Below are 15,652 nucleotides of genomic sequence, written 5' to 3' on the forward strand. Positions count from 1 at the left end.
AGGCTGATTCCTCTAACAGTGAACTTTGTACTTAAAAATGTAAAATCTTTTATGAACAATTACATTTTGATAACTATATCGCCCATTCTTTACTTATAGTGTTGAATTGATGGCTTTTAAGTGATTCATCAGAAAAAGAGCAAATAATTAGTACATTACAATTACATTAAATTTGTGAATAATGACATCACAATCTAAATAATCGTCCCATCTGCTGATTACAGTAGCTAACAACTGTATTTGAAATGTTAAATGTCCTGTTCACAGGAGTGAGGATTAGCTGCAGCCACCTCTCCAAACCGTGGAAGTAAGACAGCCTCCACTTTTTGTCATGTGAACTGTGATGTCATTCAACGGGGACTGAGGGCCCAATCGACCCTTTGACCTTTCACCCGTATTAAGCGTGGGTTAGGGAGCTGCATTCAAGGTGTGGCCATCTGTGTGCCTTGTTGTGCTGGAGCTTTTCCTCCTCCCAGCTACACTCCCTCACTCTTTTTTAGCCCTCTCTGTGTTTAGGGGCAGTGGAGTGATCAGGAGAAGGACCAGCTGGTCTCAATGAACCTTTGAGTGGATGGTTCTATTAAAAAAAATGTGAAGGCCCCGGTGAAATGTAACTGAATACAGCTGATTAAACATAGTTAGTATTGTTAGTTAGTACTGTATCAGTAAATGTTGATGAGCGTAGAATATATATATTTATTTATTTATTTATACACACATATATATATTTATATTTATATCTATTTTTAATAATTTGACACATTTCACAGAAGATTAACATGTTGCTCATGGTTTATGAAGGCATCTTAAAAATTTGTGGGTTGACCTTTGACCTTAATGGCTTCGTCTACTCCTCTAACTGGTCATCGGCTGCTGAGCTGGAGGTTTGTTTACAGTATTGATTCTAACGGTCAGAATCTATGATGCGTCTCTTAGTGTGAAGCAAAACAAATACGCAAGGAAGTACAGTATTTGCACTCAGAGCAAAGTCTGATGAACGGCGATAAATTAGTGAACTGGGGGTTTGGAGGTTGTTTCATTGCTACAAAAAGACGGTTCGGGGACATTTTTCATGACGTGCTCCTGAATGTTGCCCGCATCCCCCTGAAACTGGACCTTGACCGTGAAAGGGGAGCATTTGTGCACCTTACAGGTGACGACCATCATGTCCCCGGACGCCTGCAGGCTGCAGCCGCTCGCGTCCACCGTCTCTCCTCGAGGCACCGGACACACGAGCTGCTCCTTGTCAATAGATGCGACTGGCCGGCCCCTCAAATACTCGGGCCTCCTGCACATCACCCTGTCCGGCATCTCGATGACCTCGCCGTTCCTCAGCACCCAGTCGTGCAGGTGCCACATGCGGCAGTCGCACCTCCAGGGGTTCCCGTGCAGCCTCACGGTGGGCTGCGCGTCGAACGGGTCGAACAGCCCCGGGGGGAGCGCCTCCAGCCGGTTGTCGGACAGGTACAGCTGCTCCACGGCGCTCTGGTCCCGGAACAGGCCGGCGCCCACCTCGCTTATGTTGTTCCCGTGCAGGTGGAGCGCCTTCATGCCGCGCAGCTCGCTGAAGATGCGCTCGGGCAGAAAGGCGAGCCGGTTCTCAGACAGGTCCAGACGCTCCAGCAGCGTGACGTTGCCGAAGACGCCCTCAGAAAGGTTGGAGAGCCGGTTGGAGGCCAGGATCAGGTCGGTGAGCGACGCCAGGCGGCCGAGGGACGACAGCTCCGTCAGTTTGTTGCCTTTCAGGTTCAGCTCCTTCAGATTCGGGGCCTCAGATCCAAACACTTTACCGCTGAAGGTTGTCAGGAGGTTCCCACGGAGACTTAGCACTTTTAGTTTGGTCAAGACGGAGAAAATATCATCATCAAGCTGTGATATTTTATTCCACCCCAGGTGAAGCTCTTCCAGGTGAGAAAGGTTGTGAAACGTGCCGTGCTTGAGATTGCTAATGTTGTTATTGTTCAGTTTTAGGATCGCTACTGCAGCCAGACCAGTGAAAGTCTCTATCTGTACCTCCTGCAGGTTATTTTGGGACAAGTCCAGGATGCGCAGGTTGTGGAGATTCTGGAAGAGAAACGCCGGCAGGATGGCGATGGCGTTGCCCCTCATCTGCAGACTCTCCAGCTGTTTCAAGGAGTCAAAGATGCCGGGGAGCAGAGTCTGGAACTTGTTGAAGTTCAGCAGCAGCTGAGTCAGGTTTCCCTGCATGGAAAACGTGCCCAGGTGTAGATGCTCCAGCCACGGGTTCCCGCTGATCTCCAGCTCCTGCAGCTGAGTCAGGTTCACGAAGGCGTGCGCGTGGACGCTCCGCAGGATGTTGTTGAGGAAGACGAGCCTGGTGAGCTGGGGGCTCCCGGCCAGCGTGTGGGGGAACAGGTAGGCCAGCGACGACGTCATCACCGTCAGGTCCCTCACCTCCGCGGACACGTCGCCGGGCAGGTACGACATCCGCTCGTCGGCGCACATGACCTGGGCCGGGGTGAAACACTGGCATCTGTACGGACACGCTGGGAAGGACTCGGCGCCGCCTCTGTGGCAGAGGAGCAGCACCAGCAACAGCGTCAGGCCCCAGTCTGTGTCCATTTTACTGTCAAAACGACAGAAACCCACGCCGGTCATTCACAGACAGAAGAACGAGGGAACCGGTGACGAAAACGACCGCATTTCCCCGGTTTAGGTTAGATTAGATTCAACGTACCTCGGTGCTGTGTGGCTCATTGGAGCAGAGATCCCCCGTCGGTCCACAAGCCAGCTGAGACACAGAGCGAATGACAACAGGCCTGAGTTAGGCAAGAGCAAACCTTTGGTCGGGAGCCTCATTGCTGCGTTAGGTCACATGTTGACGACAACAACAAAAACGTTTTTCCTAATAATCTTGTTTCATTCAAATCAGTGAATGGAGAAGACTTTATTTAATTAATTAATAAAAACTTGGACAAAATCAGCAGCCTCCGCTATTAAAATAACTATAAGCGCTGCAGTAAGCCGTAGCGTCCACTAGATGGCTCCCTCCCCCTCCGTGACCCTGTCAGAGGTGGCGTCCTCGGACCCTCCCTCTCCTCCAGGTAACTCCCTGAGGATCACACGTAGAAGCCACTGTGAGGGAGCAGCTCATCCAAGCAAAACCTCCACCAAACCTACGACCGGTTTCATTTTTTTTCCTCGTCTCCTTCATTTGTTTCGCTTTTTCTGACGCTGAACTATGGCTAATAAGGGGATTGAGCTGCTGGGCTTCTCGCTGGCCTTCCTGGGCTTCGTCGGCTGCATCGCGTCCACGATCATGGTGCAGTGGAAGGCTTCGTCCTACGCCGGGGACAACATCATCACGGCTCAGGCCATGTATGAAGGACTGTGGCAAAGCTGTGCATCGCAGAGCACTGGTCAGATTCAGTGTAAATTCTACGATTCACTCCTTCAGCTACCAGGTAACATCACTTTATACATGTTGTCATTCCTTCGTGACTTTATACCTTTACAAATATCAGCATTGAATCACATTATGTCATATTAGGCAGCTCAGAAGCTCGTGATCTGTTAACTCTCTGCACGCTGGATGGCTGCTGTCCTTTAACCTTCCCTGAGGTTAAGAATCCGTGTGTCATCTGAGAGTCTGTGGAAACCGACGCATGTACAGACACGTCTGTCAAATACCAGACCTGGCAACATTCAAAATAAACCACACTTAGAAACCCACGTTATGGATGGAGACTCGTGCACAAACTGATTCCTGCATCACACACAGTATGATGCACAAATGCACTTTTCTGCAAGCGATTTAGACCTTTACAAAGACTTGAAGGGAAACTGAAAGCCGCGTTCCTGCCTCCAGGGATGGTTCAGACCACTCGGGGGCTGATGCTGGCCTCCATCCTGCTGTCCACCATCGCCGTCCTGGTGGAGACGGTGGGCATGAAGTGCACCACCTGCATGGCCGACCAGCCGGAGATGAAGAGCAAGGTGGCCCTGGCTGGAGGCGTCGTCTTCATCATCGCCGGTCAGACGTCGCCTCATTCACACACAAACGCTCCGTCGTCTGCTTTATTGGTTTCACTCAGCAGGTTGCGGCTTGCAGTAAATACGTGGCCTTCATATAAATGATATGTAAAAGACACGGGCCTCCTGCATGTTTTAACCTGCGTGATGATGGTTTCTAGGCCTCCTTGCCCTGGTGGGAGCATCTTGGTATGCCAACAGAGTAGCTCAGGACTTCTACAACCCGCTCACCCCCACTAATTCAAGGTGAGCTCTCTGTTTGGCTCCGCCTTCGCACCCAGTGCATTGATGCGACGCCGGTGAATGGACGAAACCCTTCTTGTCTTGTGATCTGTCCACAGGTACGAGTTCGGCAGCGCCCTGTACGTCGGCTGGGGCGCCGCCGCCCTCACCGTCATCGGGGGGTCCTTCCTCTGCTGCAGCTGCCCCCAGAAGAGCGCGGCCAGCGCCCCCCGCTACCCGCAGGCCCGCTCCGCGGCCCAGCCGGGCGGGAACTACGTGTAGGGAGGAGGCCGCGGCGCCACCCGCCCCCCCGGCCTAACGCTTACCTTTAGCAGCGTGTATATTAGCTAGTGTCGTGGTGTTTATTGATGTTGGATGGGAAATAAATTGAATGCCTAGTCTATTTAGGTACGATGTACTGACAGATGTACTGAATAGAAGCATTTTAACAGCACACTCACCCAGTAAGTGTTGAGGCTCAGGAACAATAACATTTTTTAAAACTGGACTTTATTTTTGTTAGTTGCTTAGCTTTGTAAAATCAAATCCTTGTTACCTCTCGGCTCATCTGCTATTATACTGTCTGCGTGAAATACTGCGTTACCCACGGTTTGTTTTGTCATACTTTGTATTTTAATTGAGCTCAGTGATTTTGAAACACTAATGCCGTAATCTATCCACGCTCAGGCTTGAGTTGAGCTTTCAGGCCAAAGCTGGACAGGAAGCCACAGTAGATGTAGAGTTAGAGTCTGTGTTCAGAAGGTGAATCTACCAGTGTCTGAACTAGTACTAAAGTGAACAGCACAGTCAGAGGAGCTGGGATGCGTCCTGTGGTCTTGCTGGCGTGTACAGACGCGTTGATTCATGGGCCAAGGTGGAAAAAATGTGTCCTATCTCCCTCTATGCTTCCCAAATGTGTGAATCACACCACCTCCACCCAGTGTAATGAAACTACAACCCAGCTATTATGGTCTGTGGTGATTTGTGAATAAAATATATGTACAATGTTTATGTTGGCAAATTATTACACACATCCAAAATGAGGAGACGTTGGAGCAAAGATGATTCAAATTTCTAAATTGCAGCATTTCTTGAGAATTTAATTTCGTTTTCTTGAAACCGTTCCGTAAAAGACACAATTTTAATGTACAATGATTATTACAAGAAACGTTCCTAATCTAATTTACAGCATGCAACAGTCGCTTCGGAAATGCGTTGCCTGAGGAGAGATGGAACGACAGGCAGTCAGGGAGCGGCTCCTCACAGCCATTCCTCAGACCGCGGCTCCTGTCACAACACGTCCGCTCACAAGAGAAGGGCAGAAACCGCAGCTTCCAGGCGACGTACACCCACCTACAGTAACATTGTGTACGTCTCCAACTCACGATACTCCCACCCGATGTCATCGGCCCAAAAACACACAACATGACACTGAAAACACAGTCGTCTCCACTGTGTCCAACCTCACACAAAGTTCAGTGATGCTGCGGCGAAGAGCGCCACCGTGTGGCCAACAATGATTATAGCACAAAGCTGTGGATTGTTTTACTTATTAAAGCTTAAATTATAATAAAGCAAAGATGCATGTTATCCACACAGAACAAAATACAAACATAATACAAAGACGGCAAAACTACTATTACAAAACTAAGCAAATCAGCACGACACATGTAACCCATCATAAAAAGTATTATGGGAAGGTTTGATTAAATGAACAGTCGAATTTTGCACCGTGTTTGCCTTCATTTTTTCATTCTGCGACAATGCAGGACAAAAAAATTGCAACGCAAAACTGTAAAAATATTCTGTAGTGAGCGGTTGTGTCCGCTAGAGGGCGGCAGAGGTTTCAAATCAACCACCATGCCTGGATTACAACGACAACGCCGCTATTAAATTGCATTGTGGGATTTGTAGGAGCGACCTTTTGAGTTCAAGCCATAAGAACTCAGAATACTTTCAGCAAAAAGCAAGCTTCGTATTAAAAATATTTGTGTTCGAGATTAAGATTCAAAGAATTATTCAAATATTCAAAAAACTATTAATCCCAGAGGGAAATTATTTTGCACACTTTAATCGCTGTCACAGATGGGGGTACACACAAGACGTTAGCAAGATTAACAATAAGAATGCTAACACATCTACTCACACTCACATTAAGTCTAAATACTATTATTTAATTACATCTAATTACTAGCCGACGTTTTATTATACATGCACAAATGTATAACAACACAAAATCAACAGATTAAAAACATTAAAAGCAATCAATCTTAAGAATCTAAAGGAACCGTTACACACTCAAATATGGCATGACATTGAACAATTAACGTACAACATTAATAAAAGATGTCATCATGAAATTATAATTGTATAATATTTCTTAATCTCTAAAATATTTAACGTGTATACATTTGAGTAAACACGATCAACAGTTACATTCCAATAATGGATGCTTTGGAGTTGCAGGACTTTCTGTATGTAATAATTGTTTTTATTTTATTTTTAAATTTTATGTTTTTGTAAATGTAAAAAAATGTATAATGTAATACATGAACCTTTTGACACCATGAAGTGCCACTAAATGTAGAAAAGTCTTATCTTTCGCCCACTGAACGTTAGGCTGATCTAAGATACAAGTCTTGCTACTGTACTATCTCATCTTGTCACGTTTGCGTTTCACTCCAGTAAACCCTGCAAGCCTTTTCACTGCTGGGCTCTTTTATGTCAGTAAACGCTGGTCGTCTGCTGCAATCTGTCTCGCTGTTGCTGACACATCAGCAACAGGTTTGTCAGGAGACGTGAGTTAGAGCATCTTGAATGTAAATGTTTAGGATTCCTGGAGAAGAGGACTAATAGGTCAACAGAGCTGATGTATACAGACAATATACATGTCACATGTACACAGATTTGACGTTTGACCTTTGACCTGAAATGAACATAAACCAACTCTCTAACCTTTTCTCCAAAGTCAGTAAAAGCACAGCGGCGGCAAACCAATTTTAGTATCAGGATATATTTCAATATGTTTTTCAAATGAAATAAGTTCTGTGGTATTTGTAAAACAACTGGGTGTTTAGACTGACGTAGTGCACTGACAGAATAGCACTTAACTCGAAGGCTTCCCCTCTCTTTAGTCCAGTATTGGATCTGGAGCTGATCCAAACCCCGAGTCAAACTGCTGCGATCAGCAGAGTGCAGCTGCCAGACATCACAGAAAGATCTATGAGCGGGTACAGAACCAGAAAGAGCTGCTGAAACCACTCCAGTTCTGCAGGAGCGATGGTTCAGCCCGTCCCCAACCCGAATGACCCTAAACATCACAAACAGCTTGCGATCATAAGGTGCATTTGAGTCCATGCGTTTTAGTTGACTACATCAGTTAGACACAGTTTCATCATCATGTAATCATATAAATATCTGTAACACAGCTTCTTTAGCCTAATGCAAAGCTGTGAGTGTGTAACAACCCGAGCCTCCGTCTGAGCAGATCAAAATAACCTGATGTGTTAATCTCCTCTGCATCCTGGGACACAACCTCCCTGCAGCGCATGTGATCTCATTATAAGCCATATTGTAATTTGATATTCTGTACTAGGTTTGCCTCGTGAAGAGTTGAAGACCTTCATCTGATGAAATATGGACGGATCATTCAGCTGTTTTGAGGCCTCAGCAGGTCCCAGTGCTGGGCTCAGCAGTCAACCACCCGCCTGCTGGCACTCGTTAGGCTGATTACCGTCCTTTTTTCTGGAGGATGACTCCTCTGTGGGGGTTTATCCTCACGGGGACACGAACCAGCGAGCTCCCAGCGGCCGCGTTTCCTGTGCATTCACCGTATCGACGAGCCTCCTCTTTCTCACCAGCGTTCATACAGAGGCTCACACAGCAACGCAAAAGTGCACACGGGGACACGGACATCCAGACATTTGTGAGCCAGATGATCCTTAAATCTAAATTAATGAGATCACTTTGACTTAGGGTTTTTTTTTTTTTACTCAGCTTGGAACGAAGTCAAGAACTTTAATATCTGGTGGCTGCTCTGCACAGTTCTGTAAACACTGCGGCACGTGTGCGTATTATATTTTACTCACAGATGAAGAACAACACCTGAGCAGTCGCCGTTTCACAGGATGACCTGGTTTAATCTTGAAGAAGGATTAGTGTAAGACAATAAGTTCAGGTGGGATGATGAAGACAGACTACAGCACATGCGTGTTGTTTTATTGTATGAAGCATTCTATTGTAATGAGCTGGTTCCTCCTGCAGCAGCGGCGTCTTCTCTGATGTCGGGACTCTTCCTCCAGCTCCACAGACACGAGGTCGTCTCAGGTCGTGTTCCACAGTCGGAGTCCAACGCGAGCAGCGACTCCCTCGTTCCGGGAACGTCCTCTGAGCGGCTGATCTGCAGCGGCCTCACATTTCGCTTTTCACTGCCGTATAAATTCTTTCGCAATCGTGGGCCGATCGCGGAGCTCTGAATGTGGCTGGAGGTGATTTAAAGAGGCTGCGTCCTCCCGTCTGACGGCCAGGAGGAGCCAGCCCAGTTTAATACTTTCTGCCTCAGCTTTCCAGAATAATAACAACCTACCTGGGCCAATAAGCGGTTTTGCAGCGACGCTTTGACAAGATATACGATGTTTGGTTCCACAAACTGACCATTTAAGCCTGAAAAACATCAGCGGCATCTGAACGCAGCCCAACAAATATGTAATTTGTGGGCCTCAAATATGAAAGTTTATTTATTCATTGGTTTGGATCAGAACTCCTGAAATTGTAATGACACAAACCTTTAGGGTGTAAATAAGTGTTTAAAATTGATTTGTGTGAATTGTTAAATACAGTCCACAGATTATGAGCCAATGACGATATATTGGCATGAATCAAGCACCTGTCATGAAGTGGCCTCCAGCTTTAACAACTGCTGTTTCTTGATTTCATCACAGGCTGGTTTTTATTAATAAATTAATCAAACAGCTTTCTTGGCTTTCTTGAATCACAGATCCATGGTTCAGTGGCCCGTAGCCCAACAACGTTGGTATTTTATGTCTATTAAATCTCTTAGATGCAGATTGGCTGGGTGCTGTTTTCCACCCCGGACAGGCTGGCTGCATTAGCGACTAAAATCAACCTGACATGCATTTACATCAACAAAGTGCAAGATGTGGGACGGACATTTGGGTGGAGAACAGACAGTGAAGGAAAAGAAACAAGCTGTTCTGGCTCAGGCTGACGTCAACCCGACCCCAGCTACGGGATCATCCAGACGCAGCCTCTGATATTTCCTCCCTGTTAGCAGAGATGAGCCCATATTTGCAAATCTATGCTCTTGATAAATAAACATTTGGTTACTACCTAAAGGACTGCACTCATTCTACTCATCTGTAGTACTTCTGATGCTGGTTCTCCTTTTTTTTAATGCAAGCTGTCACAGTGGGGGGCCGTTGATTAGATTAGAAGGTGGCTCCCATGTCTTCCTTCCCTGCCTTGTCCTCAGAAAACCGCTGAAATGTTTCTGCTTGAGCTTCAAACAACTACAGCGACTCCTCCACGTGGCAGACACATGCTCGGGATCATGGGACATGCGAAGCATAAATAGGTCTCTGTTCCAAACGCACGCTGCCTTTAAAGCTCTCACTGTGGTGCGTTATCCAAGAAAGACATCTGGACGCGGTCGTGCATTCAAAATCCTAATATTTCATACTGTAACGTTGTCGTTTTGCAACAATTTGCTGTTTTGACCCCGTAGACACTGCTGCTGTGCAACAGAGCGGATCAGGGAGTCACAAGATTATAACCTGGCCAGAATACAAATGCGTAAAATAGTCTCACTTATCATTGGATTTTACCTTTAAACGTTAGAGGCCCAGCGGGTGATATAAGACAAAATGTGCTGCCAAAGCAAATAAAAGCTGCGGTGAGTCCGGAGCTGCTTTCTGTTTGTTCATGATCACAAATGGAGCTTTTTTAAAACAAGAAACTTTATTTATATCTATGGAAACTACATCAGACCTTGTGTATCACGGCCCTCGTTTATTTATCAAGGCCCTAAAGCAGTGGGCGCTACAGTATGTAATGTGGAAGAGGCAGAGATGTTATCATTACTATAATAAATAGACATGCTCGAAATAAACAACACACGTTTAAAACTGTACAAAAACTGTTTTAATACTTAACCGTCCTCACATAAATCCAAACATAGCTTTGGTCTTTTAATGGCGGGTGCCACACACCATGGAACAGCTGGGCGGTAAATTGCCCAAACTTCAGGAGAATATTTATAGAAAAGGCTCCGAACTCCGAGCGGAAGCATTGACCTTATATTTGCTTTTTCATTTCAGTTCCATTGTGTCAAATTAAAATAAGTATTAAGTTTTGAGTAAGTATTCTGTGACAACAACGTTTAAGAGATGGCAACAAACTGGTTTAAATACAATACTATACTATACTATACTATACTATACTATACTATACTATACTATACTATACTGTACTGTACTGTACTATACTATACTATACTATACTATACTATACTATACTATACTATACTATACTATACTATACTATACTTTTTGTTTGTGAGCTGCACAAAGAACCACACAACAAAGCGCCCCCCCCACTTAGGGAACCAACTTCATTGGAATACACTCACAGACTAAGAGGAAGCTGAAGGGCCCCGGGTTCATGTCAAAGTAAGGGATGGACTATTTCGTATGAACGATAGAGGAAGTGATGACTTCACTTCATACAACGCTTCAGGCTCAAAGTGAAGTACACATGTGTAGCGTGTGAGCTACAGGAGCAGAGCGGATGGACCTGGTGCAGTGGGTTCTGTGAACGAGGAGCAGAACGGGAAAGTCTGAAGGCTGCGAAATGTATAAATAAAGGATGGTTGTCCTTCAAACGCATTATTTTACTTAACAATAATCATCTTATTGTAAAGACTGCATTGTGTTTCAAGAGTCTTATAATACCTGAGTGCATTCCCTTTGAACTACTGCTTAATTGACAAATGTCTGTGTTCTCACGTATTGGGGAAATGGTTTCTCCAGCTGCAACACGTTGCCTCATTCAATGAATAGGCTCAACTTAAATTCTGCAGAAAATTGAGTAACTTCCACAGAAGAGCTGACTTGCTTGCGACTGAATACAGTACGTGTCTTACAGTAACAGCAGTGGTGTGGTGTGAAGACACATGCCCGTTGACGACAATGAACGGCAATTAGCCTTTAAGTGGTCGTGGGCACCTCAGCGTCCGAAGCCAAGCTGGGCGCAGAGCGTAAACACAATGTTCCCATCTGATTCAATTTCAGGGAACATGTGAGAGTCACTCAGAGGACAAACACAAGTACAGGAGGATGAAATCAGGAAACTGTGAGCACATCGCTGCTCATATTCCTGTGTAAAATAGGCCTGACAGTAATATTTAACACGCGACCTGCGCTTTGCCTCACGTATGTCCCAACCTACGGCTTGGGAAACGCTCAACCCAGGAGGCGTCAACATGTCTGCAAGACGGCTAATAGATAAGGAGATACTGTAATATATAGAGAGGCTGTTGTCTCGGTGTGATTGTTCCAGCGAATAGATGAAATGCACTTGTTCATCCTGTTTATTAAACAGAGGGAACGCCAAACTGATAAATCCTTAAAAATAACGTGGAGCTATTTAAACGTTCTCCTTCGTGTGTCTTTTGCAGATTGTTCCTTTTGTTGCCTAGCGCTGCCTCCTGCCCCGACGCGACCCGCTCAGGCAAACAGCACCGCGCTGCTCGCGCGGCGCCCGTTGCCAGGGCCTCTGAGGCACGGCCCGCTAAGTGATCGCTTCAGGGTGATTCATCCTTCTATGGGGACAAAAAAAAAAAAAAAAGTCAAGGTGGCCGTCGCCGCCGCTGCTTCTGAGGAGGCAGTGGAAGTTACGGCATCAGGAGACCGCACACACGCAGCGTGACTCTGCGAATGGACGGGAACGGAGCGTCTGGGGACACGGAGCCAGCGATTCATGAGAATCCGCCCGCTGAGATATGACGGTGTCAGGGAGACTTGACTCCCACACTCTAAATACTAGCAGACGTTTATCCTCAGGTCCTTCTACGTCCAAACACTGTCTGGACTTGTCTCTGGAAACTCACATGGATAAAAGCCCCTTTGATGAACACGCCAGTAAAGTCAGCGGAGTCGGTTTAATAGTTTTTCACGAGGGGTTTAGTTTAAAAACAATAATTGTTCATCTTGAGACAGTTTCATTTATTATGACACTTGTCTCACTCTGTGGCTCATTGATGCTCATTATAATCGGATCCAGTCAATGTCCTAATATCTGAAAACAAACTGACCTGAAAATAATCGATCAGACTTGTTCCGTGATAAATTTACTGCAGTGACTTTATTTTGAAATCCTATGAACAAAGCTCCATACAGCTGTTAAACTGATGCTGATTACATGTTAGGATCGTTTAGATCGTAGAGAAACGCTGTGAATGTTCTGGTGTTGCCTGCTCCCCCGCGGTTTTGTGTTGCGTCACCGGTTCTGGTAACACAGACTATAGCTATAAGACAAAAACAACTTGTCGGTTGAAACAACGGTGGGTGTGGATTTACGCCCATTAAGCAGGTGCGGCACAACATAAATGTTTCAGCGTGATGCGTGAGTCCTTCTCCCGTGTCCTGCAGGAGAAACGAGATCTCTCCCTCCACCCACGTCGGCTGTCATCACAGTCAACTGCGTGTGAAGCGTTTGACCCGGATGAGGATCATAAACTCCCACGAATCCAACCCACAGTGAAGCCACGGCGACCTGATTCTGCACTAATACTGAAAAGAGCAGACGATTATGGCATCTTTTAATGATGCGACTGACATAATAATAGATGACTGGGGTCTGCTTCTGGTTCTGACGGACCCCCACCCGCAGTGTTAACAGCGTGGCCGGCCTCCAGCGAGCTCGTACAGTGCATCTACCAGATGTGTGAAGTCGCTCTGTTTCCTCGTCTTCGATCCAAGCAACAGACTCTGGCTGAGACGTCGGCCTCCCACCACACGGCTGCAGCTAAAATAACCCTGACGATCAGCAGCACGGCCTCGGTTCCACACCTTCCTGTCACTCCTGCGTGGACCTCTTGTTTACCTCTTGGGTTACATATTATGGCTGCGCCCTGGTGAGTCCTGTGAAACCGGACCGGGCTACCGTGACTGCCCCCCCCCCTCCAAGACGCGATTAAAGCGATAAGCAGTGGTTTGTAGAATGATTTCCCTCACACATCGTGTCCTGTTTCAGGTCACGAACCTGATTTACGACCTTGAATTGTGGGAATGCGAGCCTCAGTTGACACAAGGCAAACACACATGGCTGAGACACGGGGTCTCACACAGGGCGTTTGTTTACGCCGCCGCCGCCACCGAGAGGCTGCGCGGCACCGGATATTAAAGCCAGAGATTCAACGCCTGCAAATCGAATGAGTCCAACAGTAAAAGTAAATCAGGGGACGAACTTCCAAACGGACCAAAGGTAAATAAGCCTGCACCCGTGCGCTGTGTTGTTTCAGTGTTTGCTGGAGTCACAGAGGGAACAGAACACAAAGTCAAACGGCCAAACGCCCTCGCAGCCAAACAGCATGACGCAACTGTAAATATGGGTTAATGTGACATAAATCCAGTCGCTCCACTGGCCAACAATGGGCCGCAGCATATGCCCCACTGCACAAATCACAGGCCTTTGACTGGATTTTCGCTTCAAGGAGACTTCAGTGGGTTTCAGATTTTGAGGGTCTAAGGACAAAGAACGTCGTTGTTGATTGACTTTATTTGAGTTCCCAAAATGAAAATCATGCCGACATAATTATTACTGTGACTAGTGTGCGTTCAGTTGATCCGTTAAACACAATAAGTGCTAAAAGCAGATATCAAGTGAACAAAATACCAGAGCTGTAGCTACTTGTCCACTGAGTCGAACCAGGAAAAACAGAAACACAGCAGCTGTGGGTGAGTTAAAGCAGAACCAAGTCTTCCTACTTGCCATTAAACTGATTCAATCTTCTCGTCTGCAGTAATTGTTGCAGCCTGTGGAGTGGAGCGAACTCCATGTCGACCTTTACAGCAGCAAGCGCACATCAATCCAGAGCCACTAAATTACCATTGTCTCTAATCTTCCTTATTCCCCAGCGCATTGTAACAGCGTTCTGCGCAGCCCTCCATCGGTTCCTTTAGAACCGTCACAGCACGCTCTCATCTCACTGCACTCGTGGTAAACGATGTTCTGCTAAATATGGATCTGAATTCCACATCTGGGTTTGTCATGCTGGATGTCGGGGCGGCTTTTTTACATCAGATCAACTAGTGAAGCAATTTGGTGCCCACAAATACAGTCTGCTCTGTGTTTATAGAAATAGGCCCAAGTATTAGAAACACGTGGAGCAGCTCAGTGGAATCAATACCGTTCAGACACTTCAGTCTCATTAGCTAATAAGTGATCAATAATCTAAAAAACCTGAGTCCATGTAGTCCTGATGTGTGACTTTAAATGTCAGACTGTTGGAGACTGAAAACAGTGTTATACTGTGTCAGTAAGCGCCAGAGAACCAAAGCATCAAGGTTTCCAGTGCGGACGATAAAAACCAACGTTTGCTCACTGAGTTACGCGCTGGTTTGTCCATGTTATGCAAGAGCAACATCCCAGCATGTACGTTTTAACTGTCAGGGTGGAAAAAGCCGGTGAAGCAGTCACATTCTGCAGCGGAGATGCTGGAGAATATTTAATGGGACTCAGTAACATGGGTTAAAATAAGCATGACATTAAGAGAGTTTGCTGCTTTTAAATGCGTCTACTGCGTAACTGCCATCGCTCTGTTCATTCCTTCACCTGTTCCCCCCCAAACAACCAATTCAAAGTTGTCTGAAAGACCGAATAGCAGGAAAACAAGCGCTTGCTTCGCAAATATGTGTTCACATATGTTCTGCTCACTGAGACAAGCAGTGAGCAGAACGTAACACGAGGTTTCCAGCACCGTTTCTCTTTTTCTCCTTGAAACGCGATACGCAGACCGTCGCCAGACTGATGTAGTGGAAATATCCAGTAACTGTGGTGGTTCCAGTCCAACACGTGCTTCAAGGTGAGGGACGATTAGTGGACGCTGTTGGGAGCGTAGGAACCAGAAAGCTGTTTGAAGCTTCTGTTGTATAATACAGCAGATCTAGCAACAATGGAGACTTGTCCTCGCGGCTCCGTGGACCCGGTTTTTCCCACTTGCTGTTATGCACACTTAGCATCAAAGCCTTCATTGAAAGTATCTGTTATGAAAGACGGAGTTTTTTTTACAGCCTGGGAACAGATGAACCGCTGGCTTCTTTAGAAGTTGGAAGTTATCTAATTCACCCATCGCATCCAGATTAGCTGCTCATCGGCGAGCCGGTCCTATGACAAGCAGCCAGGCTGTAATTAACAGCAT

At 46.3% G+C, this 15,652-nt stretch overlaps 2 protein-coding genes and 1 long non-coding RNA gene across 3 annotated transcripts; 2 read left to right on the forward strand and 1 right to left on the reverse strand.

Moving 5' to 3' along the window:
* Window positions 1-666: 666 nt before the first annotated feature.
* On the reverse strand, window positions 667-2,819 carry zgc:153913 (carboxypeptidase N subunit 2). Its single transcript, XM_029132534.3, has 2 exons — window positions 2,699-2,819; window positions 667-2,587 (listed from the first exon to the last, which is right to left on the reverse strand). The coding sequence occupies exons 1-2, from the start codon at window positions 2,716-2,718 to the stop codon at window positions 1,009-1,011; spliced, it is 1,599 nt and encodes a 532-aa protein (XP_028988367.1). The 5' UTR covers window positions 2,719-2,819; the 3' UTR covers window positions 667-1,008.
* Window positions 2,820-3,079: 260 nt separating this feature from the next.
* Window positions 3,080-5,224, forward strand: cldn1 (claudin 1). The gene is made up of 4 exons (XM_029132535.3): window positions 3,080-3,425; window positions 3,830-3,994; window positions 4,155-4,239; window positions 4,335-5,224. Exons 1-4 carry the CDS (start codon window positions 3,203-3,205, stop codon window positions 4,495-4,497), a joined length of 636 nt encoding a protein of 211 aa, XP_028988368.1. The 5' UTR covers window positions 3,080-3,202; the 3' UTR covers window positions 4,498-5,224.
* A 2,287-nt stretch (window positions 5,225-7,511) lies between these two features.
* LOC129603296 (uncharacterized) lies at window positions 7,512-9,187 on the forward strand. The gene is made up of 2 exons (XR_008693059.1): window positions 7,512-8,392; window positions 8,479-9,187. It is a non-coding gene; the product is annotated as an uncharacterized LOC129603296 (long non-coding RNA).
* Window positions 9,188-15,652: the final 6,465 nt, after the last annotated feature.

Source organism: Betta splendens, chromosome 17 (assembly GCF_900634795.4).
Source record: "Betta splendens chromosome 17, fBetSpl5.4, whole genome shotgun sequence".
In the NCBI taxonomy this organism is placed as follows: domain Eukaryota; kingdom Metazoa; phylum Chordata; class Actinopteri; order Anabantiformes; family Osphronemidae; genus Betta; species Betta splendens.